General features: G+C 44.1%; 1 protein-coding gene across 1 annotated transcript in view; it reads right to left on the minus strand.

Moving 5' to 3' along the window:
* The window catches only part of LOC124594034 (odorant receptor 4-like), a 74,684-nt gene extending 58,737 nt beyond the window's left edge, over positions 1 to 15,947 (minus strand). The window contains exon 1 of the mRNA XM_047132388.1: positions 15,805 to 15,947. Coding sequence (XP_046988344.1) covers positions 15,805 to 15,947 — 143 coding nt within the window. The remainder of the gene's footprint in view (positions 1 to 15,804) is intronic.
* Positions 15,948 to 22,146: the final 6,199 nt, after the last annotated feature.

Raw genomic sequence — 22,146 nt, forward strand, 5'->3', positions numbered from 1 at the left:
CTTTTGGAAATGGAAATGCCGTGTGACTATGACCTCCCGTCAGGTACACGTTCGCCTGGTGCAAGCCTTTCGAGTTGACGCCACTACGGCGACTTGCGTGTCGATGGGGATGACATGAGAGTGATAAGGACAACACAACACTCAGTGCCTGAGCGTAGAAAATCTCCGACCCAGCCGGGACTCGAACCTCGCGCTGACCACTCAGCTACCGTGGGCGGACACTTTCGCTTTTAGTAAAAGCAAAGACAGCTGCTGCCCAAGAAATCTCTTCAAATAGATGTTATTAGCAGATTCACGACAGATTTGGGGCACATTAGAGGAGCCGGTAACGTAGTGTCCGACTTTTTTTTACCGTACTGGAGTTGCCGCACACACTGTGGATTACAAATCGTCAAGGCTCGGGCAACTGAAGGCCAATTCTACATCTACATCTACATGAATACTATGCAAACCACATTTAAGTGCCTGGCAGAGGGTTCATCGAACCTCTTTCACAATTCTCTATTATTCCAATCTCGTATAGTGCGATGAAAGAACAAACACCTATATCTTTCCGTACGAGCTCTGATTTCCCTTAGTTTATCGTGGTGATCGTTTCTCGCTATGTAGGTCGGTGTCAACAAAATATTTTCGCATTCGGAGGAGAAATTTAGTGATTGAAATTTCTTGAGAAGATTCCGTCGCAACGAAAAAAAGCCTTTCTTTTAATGATGTCCAGCCATAATCCTGTATTATTTCTGTGACACTCTCTCCCATATTTCGCGATAATACAAAACGTGCTGCACTTCTTTGAACTTTTTCGATGTACGCCGTCAGTCCTATCTGGTGAGTATCCCACACCGCGCAGCAGTATTCTAAATGAGGAAGGGCAAGCGTAGTGTAGACAGTCTCCTTAGTAGATATGTTACATTTTACAAGTGTCCTACCAATAACGCAGTCTTTGGTTAGCCTTCCCCACAACATTTTCTATGTGTTCCTTCCAATTTATGTTGCTCGTAATTGAAATACCTAGGTATTTAGTTGAATTTACGGCTTTTAGATTAGACTGATTTATCGTGTAACCGAACGGATTCCTTTTAGCACTTATGTGGATGACCTCACACTTTTCGTTATTTAGGGTCAACTTCCAATTTTCAGCTCATTCAGATATCTTTTCTAAATATTTTTGCAATTTGTTTTGATCTGATGACTTTATTAGTCGATAAACGACAGTGTCATATGCAAAAAACCTAAAACAGCTGCTCAGATTGTCTCCCAAATCGTTTATGTAGATAAGGAACAGCAGAGGGCCTATAACACTACCCTGGGGGACGCCAGAAATCACTTTTGTTTTACTCGATGGCCGGCCGCTGTGGCCCAGCGGTTCTAGGCGCATCAGCGCGGAACCGGGCTGCTGCTACGGTAACAGGTTCGAATCCTGCCTCGGACATGGATGTGTGTGCTGTCCTTAGGTTAGTTAGGTTTAAGTAGTTCTAAGTCTAGTGGACTGATGACCTCAGATGTTAAGTCCCATAGCGCTTAGAGCCATTTGAACTATTTTACTCGATGGCTTTTCGTCATTTACTACGAACTCTGACCTCTCTGAGAGGAAATCACAAATCCAGTTACATAACTGAGACGATATTCCATAAGCACGCAATTTCAATACAAGCCGCTTGTGTGGTACAGTGTCAAAAGACTTCTGGAAATCCAGATATACGGAATCGATCTGGAATCCCTTGTCGATAGCACTCAACACTTCATGAGAATAAAGAGCTAGTTGTGTTTCATAGGAACGATGTTTTATAAACCCATGTTGAGTGTGTGTCAACAGATAGTTTTCTTCGAGGTAATTCATAATGTTTGAACACAATAAATGTTCCAAAATCCTGCTGCATATCAACGTTAGCGATATGGGCCTGTAATTTAGTGGATTACTCCTTCTAACTTTCTTGAATATTGGTGTGACCTGTGCTATTTTCCAGTCTTTGGGCACGGATCTTTCGTCGAGCGTACGGTTGTATATGATTTTTAAGTATGGAGCTAATGCATCAGCATATTCCGAAAGGAACCTAATTGGTGTACCGTCTGCACCAGAAGACTTGCTTTTATTGAGTGATTTGAGTTGCTTCACCACTCCGAGAATCTTTACTTCTACGTTACTCATGTTGGCAGCTGTTCTCCATTCTAATACTGGACTAATTGCGAAACCGCTCTGCGGGTCTACAGACTAAGCACACATGTCCAACAGGGCAAAAGTTATGATCTGGTGTGATGTGTCCGAAGCCAAACCCAGTCCCTTAATGCCTAATGGAATGCGCCATATGGTGTCTGATAGTGTGCATAACTTGGCTAATCCTGGCACGAACACAAGCGTAAAACTGATGATGGTACATCCATATGGTCCAACATTAAGATGGACTCCCGCAGGTGCACGAGGGAGAGTGTAGAATACTGCTAGGAATACAAAGTGGACAAACATATCCATAAAACGTTTCCAAAGACGTCAGACCGATTGTCAACTTACACATCTACATCTACATCTACATCTACATCTACATCCATTCTCCGCAAGCCACCTGACGGTGTGTGGCGGCGGGTACCTTGAGTACCTCTATCGATTCTCCCTTCTATTCCAGTCTCGTATTCTTCGTGGAAAGAAGGATTGTCGGTATGCTTCTGTGTGGGTTCTAATCTCTCTGATTTTATCCTCATGGTCTCTTCGCGAGATATACGTAGGAGAGAGCAATATGCTGCTTGACTCTGCGGTGAAGGTATGTTCTCGAAACTTTAACAAAAGCACGTACCGAGCTACAGAGCGTCTCTCCTGCAGAGTCTTCCACTGGAGTTTATCATCTCCGTAACGCTTTCGCGATTACTAAATGATCCTGCAACGAAGCGCGCTGCTCTCCGTTGGATCTTCTCTATCTCTTCTATCAACCCTATCTGGTACGGATCCACACTGCCGAGCAGTATTCAAGCAGTGGGCGAGAAAGCGTACTGTAACCTACTTCCTTTGTTTTCGGATTGCATTTCCTTAGGATTCTTCCAATGAATCTCAATCTGGCATCTGCTTTACCAACGATCAACTTTAAATGATCATTCCATTTTAAATCACTCCTAATGCGTACTCCCAGATAATTTGTGGAATTAACTTCTTCCAGTTGCTGACCTGATATTTTGTAGCTAAATGATAAGGGATCTATCTTTCTATGTATTCGCAGCGCATTACACTTGTCTACACTGAGATTCAATTGCCATTCCCTGCACCATGCGTCAATTCGCTGCAGATCCTCCTGCATTTCAGTACAATTTTCCATTGTTACAACCTCTCTATATACTACAGCATCATCTGCGAAAAGCCTCAGTGAACTTCCGATGTCATCCACAAGGTCATTTATGTATATTGTGAATAGCAACGGTCCTATGACACTCCCCTGCGGCACACCTGAAATCACTCTTACTTCGGAAGACTTCTCTCCATTGAGAATGACATGCTGCGTTCTATTATATAGGAACTCTTCAATCCATTCACACAATTGGTCTGATAGTCGATATGCTCTTACTTTGTTCATTAAACGACTGTGGGGAACTGTATCGAACGCCTTGCGGAATTCAAGAAACACGGCATCTACCTGTGAACCCGTGTCTATGGCCCTCTGAGTCTCGTGGACGAATAGCGCGAGCTGGGTTTCACACGACCGTCTTTTTCGAAACCCATGCTGATTCCTACAGAGTAGATTTCTAGTCTCCAGAAAAGTCATTATACTCGAACATAATACGTGTTCCAAAATTCTACAACTGATAGAAGTTGAGATATAGGTCTATAGTTCTGCACATCTGTTCGACGTCCCTTCTTGAAAACGGGGATGACCTGTGCCCTTTTCCAATCCTTTTGAACGCTACGCTCTTCTAGAGACCTACGGTACACCGCTGCAAGAAGGGGGGCAAGTTCCTTCGCGTACTCTGTGTAAAATCGAACTGGTATCCCATCAGGTCCAGCGGCCTTTCCTCTTTTGAGCGATTTTAATTGTTTCTCTATCCCTCTGTCGTCTATTTCGGTATCTACCATTTTGTCATCTGTGCGGCAGTCTAGAGAAGGAACTACAGTGCAGTCTTCCTCTGTGAAACAGCTTTGGAAAAAGACATTCAGTATTTCGGCCTTTAGTCTGTCATCCTCTGTTTCAGTACCATTTTGGTCACAGAGTGTCTGGACATTTTGTTTTGATCCACATCGAAGGGATCACTCGCTCCCCCCCCCCACCCATCCACCCTCCCCCCCCCCACCCCACTCCCATTCCCCTGTAAAGGTTTTCGCTACTTGCTGACTGCCTTCAACAGGCGTACTCGATGTACCGAGACAGCTCACACTGCAGGTATATCAGCCGAAGCGTTATCGAGAAGCTTTTTGTCAACGTGGATAGCGCTGTTCGGCTGCCCGTCGCATGTCGTTATGGATCAAGGATAGCAGTTTGACTCAGTCCTGTTCCTTGAGCTGTCCACTCTGCTCTTTTCGGCACAACCTGACCAGCAGTTACCATTCATCAAGTAAGCGGAAGGTGGAGCGATGGCACAGAACGTTGCAGGCTGCGCTCATGTGCCATGACATCAGCTGGACCTCCACTCTGTGACTGGTTTTGATGAGCCTCCGAAACGCGTGCAAACTAGACCCTGGTAACTCCACAGCGGATGGTGTATGGACATCTGTTATCGCTACCGTCGGAGGTTTTTTTTTCCACAGGCCCCGAACCGGAAGTCACAATCCTCTCACAATTACTTGCTTCAACAAGTGAAAGGCACAGAAGAACTTGAGAAAATGCTCGCACGTAACCTAATATTAAGGGCCGATCCGGTACGTCTTACTTTGCAACCACCATACACTGGGCTGTACAAAGTGTTACGACGGGACAAACATACCATGCGTATACAGTGTAACGGGAAGCAGCAGACAGTATCCATCTAACTGAAATCTGATTATACCCTGACGTCAGACGACGAAATTGTTCAAGAGGACAGACAGAACCAGCACCTACCATGCAAACAAGTTGCGGAAGAAGAGGAGCGAACAGAAGTAACGCAACTACCGCTGCTCCAGAAAGCCCAAGAGGTGACACTAAAGACTCCAACAATTCACATCAGAGCACCTTCCAGGAGCTCCGATCTAACGCAGGAGTGAAGGTGCAGCGTGGTACGGGGGGGGAGGGGGCGGGGGAGGTGTAGAGGAGGGTGCCCTGCGTGGAAATCGTCACTTAAAAAGTAACTTGCAAAGTGATGTATTTTCGGACAGAGAACGCTTTTACATTATGTTTGCTCCTTGGAGCGTAGATTATTCTTTGTTCGTTCTGCTTTGACAGTTGTAAATTTTTTGAAAGAGAATAAAGTTATTGTAGCGCAGTAATATGGCTGATTAATCTGCTACAACAGCACCATTCAGAATAACTACAGCCTTTTCAAGCACTTTTGTTTCATATTTCAATTAGATAATACGTGATTTTACAGAAGATCATCAGCACTTTGTCAATATGGTATGATTTTTCTAGCCGCAGTCGTTATTTTTCTAAAATATTGTTGTGTTTCTCTTGAGGCAAGGTATGAGCTTCATGACTTGTTGAAATGAGCGTGAGTAGAAAGGTGGTTTCCAAGAGAGATCGTGGTTCGTTCCTTTGGGAACAATGGGATCTCGTTTGACAGTTTCCTCGTCCAGCTACATACAGTACAGGAAGATATTGTGCACTAAAATCGCTTTCATTTATAGCAATTATTCATTATTGATTGGGAACAGTCCTTAAATCAGACTTGCGGTAAAGTGTCTAAATGCCCTTCTAATTATTTCTTTCCCATGGATATGTTTACTATATTTGTCAAATAACTGAATAATGGTGTATGTGTCGAAATGTATGAAGTGGGCTGTTACGGCTGCAAATGTACGGGAGACTCATTGTACAAGTTTGTGAACTACTGCACTAACTCAGTACCAGCAACTATAGAGGCCATTGAATAGTAGAAACATGTTGCATATTGTACAATGATTTTGTATTAGATTTCGTTAAAAGTCATAAGTGTTTTGGCTTTGTAATTCCAAATATTCACATGATGTAATAGCATTATGTTCCACTGAACAGAACTGTGGTGTCAGGTTACAATTAAGTTTATGGCATCTCCATGTTACGTAAGATTCTTTACCTGCTATTCATCTACTAGTGAAGTCACATGAATGATTTCGATATACAGGGGAAGCCCGAAGCTACCGACGAAAGTTCTGTGGTACTTCAGAGAAATTTTCCGAATATTTTGGGACCAGGGCCAAACATTAGATGTGTTATTTTTCAGAGGATACTTTATTATTTTCTTTATTTCGCTAGTCATCTAAGGACCACTATGTTACCAACGTCGATCACAGTTTTTCTTTTATCCTTTTAAGCAAAGTGTTTTTCATGCATGCACTACATCTAGCGATAATGCGACCATTTGGTGCCAGTTGTTCATTTCTCATCTCGGAAAGTCCCAAACGACAGTGCTGCTGTTCTGAATACGTCTTCGTTTTGCGTGTCATGTACCACGTCGTCCATGTTTTCAGTTTTAAGATGTGTTTGATCAATAGGGAGTCATTCATTAGCCTTAGATGCATAAAACCGAGCTCTGCATTTGCACATTATCTCCGTAATTTTTCCCATTTCGGAAGAGTTTTCTTCATTTAATTTTATTCATGTATATACAGTATTGTATTTATAGCTGTATCAAGTGTATTGTAAAAGATCTTCTTCTCTTTTCTTTCCAATTGCCCTAGTAAACTGCTCATGGAGAGCATAATGTACACCGATATTTATAGACACCTTGTTTTTATGGCAGCATTGGAATGATGAATTTTTGTATTTATGGAAAGGCCCTTTTTCCTATCAATGTTTGGTATGCGTTGTGTGCCTGTTGTATTTAACTGTCTTAATATTCTGGACAACAGTAGTGGCCAGAGAATGTCTTCTAAAAAATTTATATATTATGTTTTAAGAAGTATCTCGATTAATTAGTACCTCAGTCTCATAAATTACCTAATATCTATCAAGTTGCCATGAGGTTTAAGAAAGCAATTGGAGAAGCTGATGATAATAATTTAATGATGTGTAATTTTAAATTTTGTTATTGATATGCCTGTTAAATGTTGAGGCTTGATCTGAGTGAGTTTTGTTCTAGTGCATATTCTTCTGTATATAATAATTATCTTATGGAGTGTGGTACGTGGATTTGTTAAGGTTTCCTGAAGTTTAGCCTAGAGTTGGGTCTGCGTTACAGTATTCATATTTGCGGTATGGCTGGAAGTGCAATTAATTGCATGAGAAACTGTAACTTTCTGTTTTTCCCAGTACTAATCATGTTTATTTTTCAGAATGGTGGGGTTGTCACTCTGCAGTTTAATAGCCTATATGGCGCTTCACTACAGCCTGTGGTGCAATTGGAGTGTTGTTTCTTTTCCCTTGGCGCTTTCTTTCAAGGTTCCTTTATATGGTCCACTGGTTGAAATTCATTCGACGAGACTTTAAAAAGATTCACGGGTTCTTTTACTGTCGCTTATCTAGTGTTTGACTTAATATTTGTCATTGCTTGTGTTTTCTTTCCCCTCAAGAGATATTTGCCGGCAGTTTGTTCTGTTAGATCTTCCAGTAAATTAAATTTTCAGGTGCCATTTTCGATCCTGCAGCCACTATGGGCCAAGACACAAATGAATTAATTATATTAGCATGTCCCAATGAACAGACACCACACATATAATTAAGGTTAGGGTGACCAATTGATCATTTCAGTGCGGATGCACACCACGCTCGAACTCTTACGGAAATCGGCGACATGACCCAAGCAACGAGGATATTATGCAATGGGCACTACACCACTAGTGTCTAGATAAGGTGAGAATTCGAGTCTGAAGCGAGACGTGCTAAAGTTAGCCTGTGCAGTGGCGATGACCATTGCATCCGAATGGCATAGTTGTCAGCGCATCTGCCTCGTAAGCATGAGACCCAGGTTCGATTCCCAGTCCAGCACCAATTTTCAATTTTCCTCACCGATTTAAATATGTGCCCACTGGTAATAAATGTCATTATTTCATATGCGTCTTGACTGGGCTGGCCTTCCTGTCGGGCCGGCCGCGGTGGCCGTGCGGTTCTGGCGCTGCAGTCCGGAACCGCGGGACTGCTACGGTCGCAGGTTCGAATCCTGCCTCGGGCATGGGTGTGTGTGATGTCCTTAGGTTAGTTAGGTTTAAGTAGTTCTAAGTTCTAGGGGACTTCTGACCTAAGATGTTGAGTCCCATAGTGCTCAGAGCCATTTGAACCATTTGAACCTTCCTGTCGGCACATTGTCGTAGGAACTTCAGACAATAAGTTACACCTGTCGGCCTACGCTTAGACAGTTGGGCGTCAAGGGGGGCGGGGGGGGGGGGGGTGTATTCTGCGAAGGGGGTATCTGTACCGGGTTTTCTGCACACACACACTCTTGCACCGAATGGGTAACAGGCGTATCATAGGGTCGGAGTAAAATGGCAGGCAATCCCCCCCCCCCTCTCTCTCTCTCTCTCTCTGGATCACGGGGTCCCAGGTTCGATTCCCGGTCGGGTTAGGGATATTCTCTGCCCGCGGACTGGGTATTTGTGTTGTCCTCATCATTGTCATCACTCGTGACAGTGGCTAGATTGGACTGCGTAACAAATGGACTGTGAAAAAATTGTGACTTTGTACAGGCTCTGACGACTGCGCAGTTGAGCGCTCTGCGAACCAATCATCATCATCATCATCATCCTCTCTCTCTCTCTCTCTCTATCTCTCTCTCTCTCTCTATCTATCTGTCTATCTATCTGTCTTGTGGTGGGGTCGTTGCTGGGTGCAAGTCTTTTGACGCAAGTTCTCCGATGTAGAAGTATGCAGCACAGCATAATTCTTGTAGGCAACACGTCTAAATTATTAACACATTCACAGTGAAATTGTGGTGACATATCGACCAAATGTAACGCCGGGTCCAGCCGTAGTGAAATGGCGCCAACAATTTGACCTACGCCTCACGAACTGGGTGATGGTGATCGTGAAGTCGAGATCTTCCACCTAGCGACTTCCATCTTTGCGGTAATGCAAAAGAATAGCTGTAGAAGAAGAGGACGCTCACACAAGGGTTCTAGAGTAACTCAGTGACCAAGGAGTAGATTTATATTGTCAAGGAATTGAACGTTAGGTAGAACTTTTTTACTTGTTTACAAAGACCTGGTGACCATGCTGAAAAACAGTCTCATGCGTCTGCATCACTTTGAAGTATATTACAGCATTCAGTTAAAGTTACTTCGCCTGGCACAACAACGTGTAACCTACTTTCTGATGTCCCCTCGTAATATACTATTAGTGTTTTCAGATTCACTTCTTTCTGTGTTGTCGACCGACCTCATGGGAATCCTTGGTATTCACCCAGTTTATGCCCAACTTATTGCTCTAGGAATTTTGAGGTCGATAATGACAGTATGTTGTTTGTCACATGAAGCAGTGAGTTGTCCCGACAGTTACTCACTTCCCCAGTGTTTCCTTTTATATGAAAAGGATGAGTGAAACGTAACTACCAGTCACCTAGTAATACCCCTCTATTTCCTATGTTTTTATGGTTTATTGCTTCCATAATTCTGGTATTTTGGAGTGTTCTCCAGCGACCTTGCTGTTTTCTACTCACTGCAATATGAGGGAGGAAACGGCCCATTTTGCTCCCTTGGTTTGTTATTCCTGATTCTTTAGTTAATGTTTCACACTTTAAAAGTTTTTAAAGTATCTGCAAGGGTTTCACAGTTTTCTTCGTTTGACTTTGGTAAAGTTCTGTCTTCCGTTTGAAAATAAAAGGATAGGTATTTTACATCCTTGTATCTTCTTTTCAAAATTTCTGTAATATTTGCTAGACTCGTTATAGTTTTGTTCTGTTTTGCCCAATACTTCATTTTCGAACTACCCCTGCTCACTGAGAGTTCGTGTTGCTGTTTGAGCTCGCTGGGTTTGATATATGTCCATATCGTCTTCTTTCTGGTGTATGTGGTGTTCCCTTCATGCATTTAAACGGTTTTTCAATGTCTGTTCGCAATTATCATTCCACCACACGCGTTTCATTCCCTTTTTGATCATTGTTATTTCTTTGTCAATCTGTATCAGTTGTCTTTTCTTACTATCGAAGTATGTTTTAAGGATGTGGTGCCCCACAGCTGGCAGATATTTGAAAAATGTCACGATTACCACCTCGAACTGCTGATAAAATTCATTACTTAAGAATCAGTTTCATTCGACGGAGAACATCATTGGGTTCTTAAAAACATTTACAACTTCATATCAGGCGAATATAAGATCACAGATGTCAGAAGATAAAATTATGAATTTGTTACTGTTACGTCGTAATGTTTTCATCGTCAGAATACAGAGTGAGTCAGGAGGAAGGACACATACATTAAGGGGTGATAGTATTGCTGATTCTCAACAAAAACTTCAACTGAACATATGACCTTTTCTTAAACGTAGACAACATGCAGCTGTTTGAAAATCAGGGACGTCAGTCGCGTGTTCCTCTTCATCATGACTCACTTGCTAACACAACCAAAACGACATCAGACTACGAAGGGCATTTACCGACCATTTCAGAGTGCATCTCACTTACGCATGGTCGGATGACCAGTCCTGCAAGTGTACATGTTGTTCACCTTCCGTCTCAGTACGACAGTGGTTGCACCACTATACTACAGTGTTGTTACGTTCACAGTCAAAACATTAAGGGTCAGTGCAGTGAAAATGCCACAGGTCTTCACACTCGTGGAATGCTACATGATCGTTGTCTAGGCATTTTGAGGTGGGAATTCCAGAACCTCTGTTTGCGAACATGAACGACAATTTCCTAATCGCAGAGTCCCGGTGAGCAGAGCATTTAACACAGGGTGTTTGACTGATTGCGTGAGCGTGGCACGCTTCCCAGCGTACATATTGTATCTGAACGTCCCGTCCTACAAGATCTAAGTGAAGCTGAGAACATTCTTGAAATGATGGAACGCAGTTCATTTACCAGCTCTAGAAGAATTGCTGCACAGCTTAGTATTCCACAAACACGAGTGATGTGCACAGTACATGAGCAAGGTGTGCACCCGTATCACCAGCTGAGGATACAACGTCCGCACAATTCCAAATGGAAGGAATTCTGTCAATGAACGCTATGTTCCACGTAGGAGTCTTTCACTGGCAGGACAACATTTATTTGCAACGTCATAAATAACACGCGCAACTCTCATGTGTGGGCAGATGAAAATTTGCACTCTACTGTGGAAACAAATGTTCAACGATGTGTCTCACTTAACGTGTAGAGCGATATTATTGATGACCAGCTCATCGGCCCAGTTGTTTCATGTAATCGTGTTATTGGAGTCCAGTGTCTCGCTTTGTTTCAAAATGTGTTATCAGAATACTTGGAGGATATTTCTTTTGCAACACGACTTCGTGTGCATCTTCAGCACCACGAACCTCCTGAATATTCTACACTGCCAGTGACACAGTACCTCACTGAAAAGTTATCCTTGGCGTTTGGCTCTGTCGCTCTGAAGTCATTTCTGCGCTTGAAGGCGACACGATCTTAAGATTATTGTTTGTGGGGTTGCCTTAAGAGCGATGTCCACATGCGCAGAGTGGACACAAAAGAGGAACTTCACTCGAATTTTACATACATGCGTGTGCTTGAGTAAAGGACCGTACGAGTGAGCACATGTCAGCAACACAGCTGCTGTTTACAGGAGTTGCAAAATCTATCTTTTTTGAGGAAATATGCAGAATTAAAAAGGATCTTTAGATCACAACGTTTCATTTACTATGGCCTGCACTCATTTGTCCTGTTCCCCACTGTTTTCATGAGTTTCCTCGGGAACTGTTAAGAACAGGACACATGTTCATATGACGTTTACTGTTCAGAATCACTAATCCTATGAAGCGTCAAAGCATGTATCTTTCCTCCTGACACATCCTGCATAAACTGTGCTACGCAGTGCACTCTTTCTTGTTACATCAGCAATCGGCGTTAACTCACGAATGGATGCATACCGTATAAAGTCGACTGCACAGCTGATCATCGACTACGTTCTGCCAGTAAACAGTGATCGGCTGTAGTGGTATACATCTGTTCATAGCGTTAACGCCTACTGATGATGTAACGTGATGGAGTGCACTATCCAGCACAGTTTATACAGGGTCAGTCACTAACTATTGCCACTAAGAATAGCTCCGAAAGTACGATAGGAGCTGAAAAGTTTGTGGAATAGAAGTTGCGTGGGACAACGGGCGCCATAATATGACGTTGGTTTTTGTTGCTAGGTGGGGTCAGTTCAGAGGTATGAAGGTCAATTTTTTTAAAATGGGATACTGTAGTTTCCTTTGTTTTATTTTAATTCCTATGATAATGTGTGACATCACCAACAGTTCTAATTTTGGTACAATTAAGAGCACCTTTGACCCATACTGAGACAGATTCTGATTCATTTATTTTACGATGGTTCCTGGTCCTAATAACCAACAGCATCGTAGTCATGTAATAACATCTACCCATGCCTCTGTTGTAGACCTCATAAATCTGTAATGTACGATAAGTAATAATTTATTACAAATATTAAAATAAAGTCTTCCTTGTCCCCCATCCTTACCTATATTAAATAAAAAATTACAGATTGATCTTACCAAAAGAAAATTGTAGCGTCAGCCGCTAACCGGACAAAGGTACATCGAGAACCTAGGGCTCAAGGATGCAACAGTTGTTCCTATATAATGAATGATTTTGGTAAGAAGGCGTGTTAGTCTTCGTGCAGCCGGTCGAGCAACAGCATTCGACCGCTCACACAGTAGATGCCACGTTATTAGAGGAGGAAAAGGCGATCGCGCCCGATAGTGTATAAAGCTGTCGATAACTGTGATTAATACCGCAAACGGTGTAGGTGCACATGTGATTTTGCGTGGTCATTCTGTGTTCTGCGGTTGTGTTTTTAATTTTACGCTTACGAACAATGATGGCGCACAGCACGGTAATGGTTGGGCTACCGTTGCTATAGTACGTGTTCCTAAAGTAGACAAGATAGCAGGGCTCGAATCTTTTAACAGGCGGGAAATTATTGCTTATCGTACATTTCAGATTTGTGTGGTCTACAACAGAGACAATGTTAGATCTTATTACACGTCTACGACCGCCGTTGGTTATTAGGACCAGGAATCATCGTAAAATAAATGAATCGGAATCTGTCTCAGCACGGGTCAAAGGTGCAAAAGTACTGTGATACGAGTGCCGTGGCTGCGGTAGCAGTTGTGCGGCTCTTGCAGTGCATTCAGTGAAACCATACACGAGGTACGCATCGGTCAGTTCTTCAACAGCAAACTGCTTTGTAGCACTGCTAACGTGTAACTGAAATTACCAGAAAAGAAATCCCAAAACAGAACTGAGCTGTACTGAATGTAGGTTTGAGCCGGCCGGCGTGGCCGAGCGGTTCTAGGCGCTACAGTATGGAACCGCGAGACCGCTACGGTCGCAGGTTCGAATCCTGTCTCGGGCATGGATGTGTGTGATGTCCTTAGGTTAGTTAGGTTAAGGTAGTTCTAGGTTCTAGGGGACTGATGGCCACAGCAGTTCAGTCCCATAGTGAAAACAAAAATGTAGGTTTGAGAGCGAAAAGTGAGCGTTGCTGTTGTCAACAACAAGTACTCTGAGTGAAGAGAACAATTTTGTTTCCAAACAAGACGCATAACGCATACCGGCGACATCTGCAGTGCGCTGCAGAAATTTTCGGTGCAGTACAAGTACTAAAATAAATAGCGGCAATAAACTGAAACGGAATGGAATTACTCTGTAATTAGACAGAAGAGAAGTTCTGCACAGAATAGTCCAGGGAATAATTATACAGAAAATACTAACTAGAAGAGACATTGTGGCAGTATGAATGAGAGAATGGCCCCCATGCCAGAAGAGGGAACCGTACAGAGCAAAAACTGCATGTAAATTCAGGCGTTAGATTATATCCAAGAAATAGTTGGGGACATTTGGTGTCAGTGCTACTCAGAGACGAACAGGATGGCACAAGAGAGGAAGTTGTAGTGAGCAACATCGAACCAGGCTCTCTTATGACAAACTGAAGGACAAGGGAAGGAGTTGCCTTATAACTAACGTTGACTCACGGGATTCGTATCCAATGAGCGGTTTGCAACGAATGTCGCCTGTTGTACTTACTTGCGCAACTTAATTTCACGCAATCTACGACAGTAATAGGAAACGTTGAGTCATTGAAGAGTCATTCAATAGGTCAAATTACGAGACGTGACAATAAGCAAAGCAACACTTTTTTCTGAGAGCAGGTTGGTTTTATTCCGGATTGGAATACACCATAAATCCTTTCGCTACAAAACCCAATGTTTCAGCATAATTTCCGTTCAATGCGACAACATTACGTCACACTACTGGGAGTACCAGTATGCCCGCATGGTACCACTCCACTGATCGACGTCGGTGTCAACATCAATAGCAAGCCATTATCCGTATATTGCTTCCCGTGGGATGCATTCTTCATTGGGCGAAAGGGGTGGAAGTCGGAAGATGCGAGATCCGGTCTGTAGAGTGGACGAGGAGGAGCAGTCCAAAGAAGTTTTGTGAGCTCCTCTCGGGTGCGCAGGCTTGTGTGAGGTCTTGCGTTGACGCGGAGACGGAGAAATTCGCTTGTGGTCCGGTGATAACTTCGAATTACAGGGTCTGCACGTTCCAACTTTGCGGGAGTCCCAGTTGTGTGCGACAGGCCGGCACTCGAGAGATGGGACGGGTTTGGGTGACTATGTAGCTATGATAAAAGACACCTCGCCGTACGACCTATCGGGGCTTTGTTCACTGCCAAGTCTTCGTAGACATTCTGCAAGCGCCTATCAATATCTGCGAGTCAGTACCTGGGAGTCTCTGATTTTCCATCAAAAGAAACTCAGTGACAGCATACTGCTTGTAACACACCTTGGAACGAAACTCCGTTAAAGACAGCGTTTTGAAGGCTACTTATTGCACCGCAACTTGCTGAAACTTCATGAAACTATGAAGCCTGAGCCGGCCGCTGCTGTCGAGCGGTTCCAGGCGCTTCAGTCCGGAACCATGGGGCTGCTACGGTCGCAGGTTCGAATCCTGCCTCGGGCATGGATGTGTGTGATGTCCTTATGTTAGTTAGGTTTAAGTGGTTCCAAGTCCAGGGGACTGATGACCTCAGATGCTAAGTCCCATAGTGCTTAGACCCACCCGAACCATTTTTTTGAACCCTGAGGCGGGAATATTCAACAATGTCCCACAACGTTTCGTATTTTTTCAGCCGAAATTGGCCGATAAAAAAAGTGTCGCATTACTCCTATTTTCCCCTAGTAAATTTTACATTTGTTATGAGCCCAGATTAACTATTGTTAACGAGAAAATTTTGTTAAAAAGCCAGTCTTAGTGTTGTACATGGCAAACATACAAGGTTACTTTCGTGTTGTCTGCCCTGTGTCCCCATTTGATTCTGAAGCCGAGTTTGCTGTTGTTTTTACTTTTTAAAGTTTGAAATCTTCTACAGCGTCACATTTGTCACACCCGTTTGTCCCTTTACCGACTTTCTCATCGTAGTGAATTGTAGGAGAAATGGATGTTGCCGCTGATCGTCTCAATTGATGTTCGCTAATATTTACAGAGAGATAATGGTGAATGGTGTTTTTTAATGGATTACAACACACTTCGTGACAGAAATCAGTCTAGAGGTGTGGTTAAGTATAAGTGTGGTAGTGTTGAGAGATACGCTTGCAGCACCTGAGCACGCCCTGGTGATGGCGCACGAGGGATGGCAGGCGACACGCGGGCCGGCAGAGGTCCCTCTTGATGGCCTCGAGGTGGGCAGCGGCGAGCAGCGAGAAGTGCACGAAGAGCGCCGTAAAGCCGACGGCGCCGCACATGTGGTTGACCGCCACCGCCGTCTGCGACGCCAGCAGCAGCAGCTGCCGCGCGCGCCGCCACGCCGTCTCCTCCAGCGGGTACCACAGGTCCAGCAGCAGCTGCGGAACAACCAAACGACACCTCACTAGTTACCGCCGTGGCACGGAGACGATCGTCCGAGCTTTTCTTTTTCCTCTTGCAGAGTCAGCTACAAATTGGTGTGAGGAATAGTTTCCTTATAACTCACTATCAAGGAAGAAAATACGTTTCCTGGCAGATTAAGACAATGTGCGCGACTGGGTCTCGAACTTGAAACGTGTGCCTTTTCGGCCGGCTGCTCTACCGACTCAGCCAACCAAGTGTGATTCATGACTCTCCCTCCTATTTTCCCTACCCACGCCTCCTACTTCCCAAATTTCACAAAAGTACTCCTGAATATCTTTTGGCACTAGCACTCAAGGAAGAATGGATATTGCAAATACACTCAAGCTCATAAATTAAGGATAATTGCAGAATGTGGTGCCACACAACGTGGCGCTACACAAAACTGGCGCTAACAGCATAGGCACATAGGGAACACACACGACACAGGTCTGTACGTCCACGGCATTCGTGATAAGTTGAGAAAACCGTCCCGAAAAACATGTGCTACAAAACGTCACTGTTTCCTGCGCATGTACCCCAACAGCAATGTTGTTGTTGTTGTTGTTGTTGTTGTTGTGGTCTTCAGTCCTGAGACTGGTTTGATGCAGCTCTCCATGCTACTCTATCCTGTGCAAGCTTCTTCATCTCCCAGTACCTACTGCAACCTACATCCTTCTGAATCTGTTTAGTGTATTCATCTCCTGGTCTCCCTCTACGATTTTTACCCTCCACGCTGTACTAAATTGGTGATCCCTTGATGCCTGAGAACATGCCCTACCAACCGATCCCTTCTTCTAGTCAAGTTGTGCCACAAACTTCTCTTCTCCCCGATCCTATTCAGTACTCCTCATTAGTTATGTGATCTACCCATCTAATCTTCAGCATTCTTCCGTAGCACCACATTTCGAAAGCTTCTATTCTCTTTTTGTCCAAACTATTTATCGTCCATGTTTCACTTCCATACATGGCTACGCTCCAAAAAAATACTTTCAGTAACGACTTCCTGACACTTAAATCTATACTCGATGTTAACAAATTTCTCTTCTTCAGAAACGTTTTCCTTTCCATTGCCAGTCTACATTTTATATCCTCTCTACTTCGACCATCATCAATTATTTTGCTCCCCAAATAGCAAAACTCCCTTACTACTTTAAGTGTCTCATTTCCTAATGTAATTCCTCAGCGTCACCCGACTTATTTCGACTACATTCCATTATCCTCGTTTTGCCTTTGTTGATGTTCATCTTATATCCTCCTTTCAAGACACTGTCCATTCCGTTCAACTGCTCTTCTAAGTCCTTTGCTGTCTCTGACAGAATTACAATCTCATCGGCGAACCTCAAAGTTTTTATTTCTTCTCCATGGATTTTAATACCTACTCCGAATTTTTCTTTTGTTTCCTTCACTGCTTGCTTAATTTACAGATTGAGAGCCCAACATCAATATGCGGTACAATCACCATGCACACGTATGCAGGCCGCACACCGGATTGGCATACACTGGATCAGATAGTCGAGCAGCTTCTGGTGTATAGGCTTCCATTCTTGTACCAGTGCCTGTCGGAGATACTGAAGTGTCCTAAGGGTGTGAAGACGTGCAGCGATACGTCGACCGAGAGCATCCCAGACGTGCTCGATGGGGTTTAGGTCTGGAGAACAAGCAGGCCACTCCATTCGCCTGATATCTTCTGTTTCAAGGTGCTCCTCCAAGATGGCAGCTCGGTGGGGCCGTGCGTTATCATCCATCAGGAGGAAGGTGGGACCCACTGCACCCCTGAAAAGGTGGACATACTGGTGCAAAATGACGTCCCGATACACCTGACATGTTACAGTTCCTCTGTCAAAGACATGCAGGGGTGTGCGTGCACCAATCATAATCCCACTCCACACCATCAGACTCCGACCTCCATACAGGTCCCTTTCAAGGACATTAAGGGATTGGAATCTGGTTTCTGGTTCTCGCCAGATGAAAACCCGGCGAGAATCACTGTTCAGACTATACCGAGACCCGTCCGTGAACTTAACCTGGGACCACTGTCCCAATGAACACGTACTGTATTCTTGACACCAGCCTTTACGGGCTCTCTTGTGACCAGGGGTCAGTGGAATGTACCTTGCACGTCTCCGGGCGAATAAACCATGTCTGTTCAGTGGTCTGTAGACTGTGTATTTAGAGACAACTGTTCCAGTGGCTGCGGTAACGTCCCGAGCAAGGCTACCTGCAGTACTCCGTAGCCGTCTGCGGGCACTGATGGTGAGATATCGGTCTCCTTGTGGTGTTGTACACTGTGAACGTCCCGTACTGCAGCGCCTGGACACGTTTCCTGTCTGCTGGAAACGTTGCCATAATCCTGAGATCACACTTCGTGGCACACGGAGGGCCCGTGCTATGACCTGCTGTGTTTGACCAGCCTCCAGTCGCCCTAGTATTCTACCCCTCATAACGTCATCAATATGTGTTATTTCAGCCATTTTCAACACACAGTCACCATTAGTACGTCTGAAAACATCTGCACACATACTCGCTGCACCGCACTCTGACATGCACGGACGTATGTGGACTGCTGCCAGCGCCACAGTGCGACGACCGCAGGTCAAATGCACCGCATGGTCATACTCTGAGGTGACTTAAACCCGCAAACCTCCCACCAAAGCGTTGTTTCACCATGTATCATTATCCTTAATTTATGAGCATGAGTGTAGTTGACTTAGCCATAGCCCAGGGGATTGTTTTCACAACGAATTTTCACTCTGCAGCGGAGTGTCTCCTGATTTTAGACTTCCTGATTAGAGTTGTAAAACTATCATAGGCTACTATATAAGCCGGTGGGTTTCTGGCGCCAGCCGATATCGATTCTTACTTCCATCTTTGATCGTTGTCCCTGTGCCTTGTTCTCTTTGCGTCTTTGGGGCAGGCAATTTATGGTGGCGCACGTGTGCAAGTCGAGGAGAGTGGGTCCGCGCATGAACCGGGTCAGTCTGTGACGTGGCGTTCTTTCGATGTTGTCTATGTGGGGGGTTGGCGACACCATATCACGTGGCACGTCCGTATGCCATAAGGACCAGTTAAGATGGGGCAACGAAGAAGCATGGGCCGCTGTCGGAAAGTATTAAAGTTGTATTGATATGGCTGGCCAGTGGCGACCAGGATTTGCTAATACCTCGAGAGCTATGTGGACAGATGGCGTGTGAATTTCAAATGAAGAAGAAAAAATTTATCGCCAAGCTTTCGTGGTGGGTTCCTCCTTCTATATATAGTGAATATTATGGCGTACTTAAGGACTATTGACTGTTGCAGTTGCTCGTGCTCGTGCTCGTGGCCAGCAAAACATTCACTGCAGTGGTGGCGAGGCGAGTTATGTTCTGGAACGGCCATGAAATTATGTTGCTAAAGTGGCTAGAAATAGTGTCTCGCATTTGTAAGTTTGGCACGCTGAAGGTAGCTGATTCACTTGATCGTCATTTCTTGATTTAGTTATAGATTTAGAATTTTCTGGTTTTACGAATTAGTGGTAGTTGTTGTTTCTTAATAATTTCTTGTGTGTACTGAAGTGACATTAGTTTCCTATTGGAATTTCAAATACCTATCTGAAGGTTGATTGTCACGTTAGGTACTGCACGTTTGATTTATGTGGTATCAGCCATTCAGCAAAGACAGATTACCTTAAGTCATTGGGTGTGGACTGGCACATCTTTTCGAGTAGTATCTAGATACGTATTATTATTATTATTGGGTCAAAGGAAACTAAGCTCCTTAATATTGTTCATTGGTTAATTTGTAATATGTTTATATTAAGGTATGGCTTTTGTGTAGCTTGTATATACTACAGTGTGTCTGCCGCTCATGTTTTCCTGTTTTCGGAAACGTGTATAGTGGTAGACGCGAGCAAACCTCGCTCCGCGAGCTTTCAGTGTGAAAGAAATCTCAGGATTTGCACTCAGGGCCGTCCGGACCCCGTTAAGACGCGATTTCTCTGTTCCATTCAACGAGAGGCTTGTTTTAGTCAGAAAATTTCCTACTGCCCAAAGTTGAATGTACGTTCACCCTTTCGATCGTGTGTTTTTGAAATCGTAATAAATTTACGTTTGCTCGCGTCCATCACATGTTCATTAAATTGACGTTTTTGCATAAAGCCTAGAATCTTCCAGACGTTGAGTGTAGTAGAATGCTAAGTGTAAACAGAACAATTAATAGTAACCTTCAGGTCAAATGGCATCAAATTAATGTTACCTTTTCAGTAAGTGTAAAACTGATTGAGAAAGCCGGCCGCGGTGGCCGAGCGGTTCTAGGCGCTTCAGTCCAGAACCGCGCGACTGCTACGGTCGCAGGTTCGAATCCTGCCTCGGGCATGGTTGTGTGTGATGTCCATAGGTTCGTTAGGTTTAAGTAGTTCTAAGTTCTAGGGGACTGATGACCTCAGATGTTAAGTCCCATAGTGCTCAGAGCCATTTGAACCAACTAATTGTGGATAGGGCCTTGACATGCAAATGTTGTTAACTGATTATTACTGCTGATGAATTCATGTGTATGTGTAATCAATAAGGAAGTGTTGTAACTACAAATTGGTTGTGTTACAGGTATACAAGGTTATAATGTGCAATCGCCACACTACTACACACTGTCATAAGTAAACTTCGACTACGGTATTCTTCCTAGTAGTTTTGGTCAGGTAAGGTCATACCCACGTTCCTGAGCGTTAGGTTTGTCGCATACCCCTCGGGCGTCAACTCACAACGATCGCTTTCTTTACGTATGTGATCAGTGTCTTATTAGATTCCCCTTAAAGTTGGAGGTGGTGAACTATCTATAAACAGTCTGAGGATGTGAAAAGAGCAGGTTGACCTGCAGAACATTTTCGTTCTACATAGTTTTTCTCCTATCTATTACTTAAAAGTTTTTAATATTTTATTCGAGTTTTATTTGAAAACCGTTTATTTGTAATGTGAAACAGAGGGATGTTTTACTAAAACGAAAGAAAGCAATACAGATTTATCGTGCAGCTACAGAAAATGAAATTTTCTTTAAAAAAAGGTAAAATAATAAAATGCAAACAAATACAAATCAAAAATCGCTTCATTACTTCGTCGAACATTTATCTCTTATTCCTATTCAATTTCTCATTTATCAGTAATAACAGGAACCTTTTGCTTTTAATCATCATAGAGAACATTCTATTGAGTACAAAATAACAACAATAATTATATACAGCAATTTGCCAGAACATTATGACCCCGACCTACTATCGATATAAACCCGTTCATGCGATAGCAGCGTCACGTGGCGAGGAGTGACTGCTAGTCAGACACACGCACGGTGCGTGTAGTATCAGTGAGCGTGCTGTCCGTGTGTGGAGTGGGGAAGGCGCGCAATCTGTCTGAGTTTCACCGAGGGCATATTGTGAAGGCCTGGAGGCTCGACAAGAGCATTTTGGAAACTGTACGACCTCTCGGGAGTTCGAGAAGTGATGTGGTGTTTGTCTTCAACACGTGGTGAAACCACGTCGTGCAGTTGGGCAGCCACCCCTCATTACAGATGTTGGACATCGTAGGCCGGTGGGCTGGTAAAACAGGACATTTAGCAAACTGTAGCGCAAATAACATCAGGTTTTAATGCTGGGCAGTGTACAAGTGTGCCTGAACAGACAGTGCACCGATCACTCCCAACGATGACCTCCACAGCCGACGACCCCTACATGTGCCATTGCTAACACCACGATATCGGCAGCTACGATTGAAATTGGTACGTGACCGTCGGCACTGGACGTTGATGCAGTAGCAGACCGTTGCACGGTCTGATGAATCCTGATTCTTCTTGATCATGCCGACGGGAGGGCGCGAATCCGTCGTGTTACAGGTGAACAGCTCCTCGACACCTGTACTGCGAGACAGAGATAAGCTGGCGGCTGTTCCATTATCCTCTGGGAAACATTCACGTGGGCATCCTTGGGTCCAGAGGAGCTCGTGCAAGGCACCCTGACGCCAAATGGTATCGTACACTGGTTGCATACCACGTACTCCCTTTCATGACGATCATGGTCCCGACGGCAGTAGCATTTTTCAACAAGATAATGCGCCA

This window comes from Schistocerca americana, chromosome 1, assembly GCF_021461395.2.
Source record: "Schistocerca americana isolate TAMUIC-IGC-003095 chromosome 1, iqSchAmer2.1, whole genome shotgun sequence".
Classification (NCBI taxonomy): domain Eukaryota; kingdom Metazoa; phylum Arthropoda; class Insecta; order Orthoptera; family Acrididae; genus Schistocerca; species Schistocerca americana.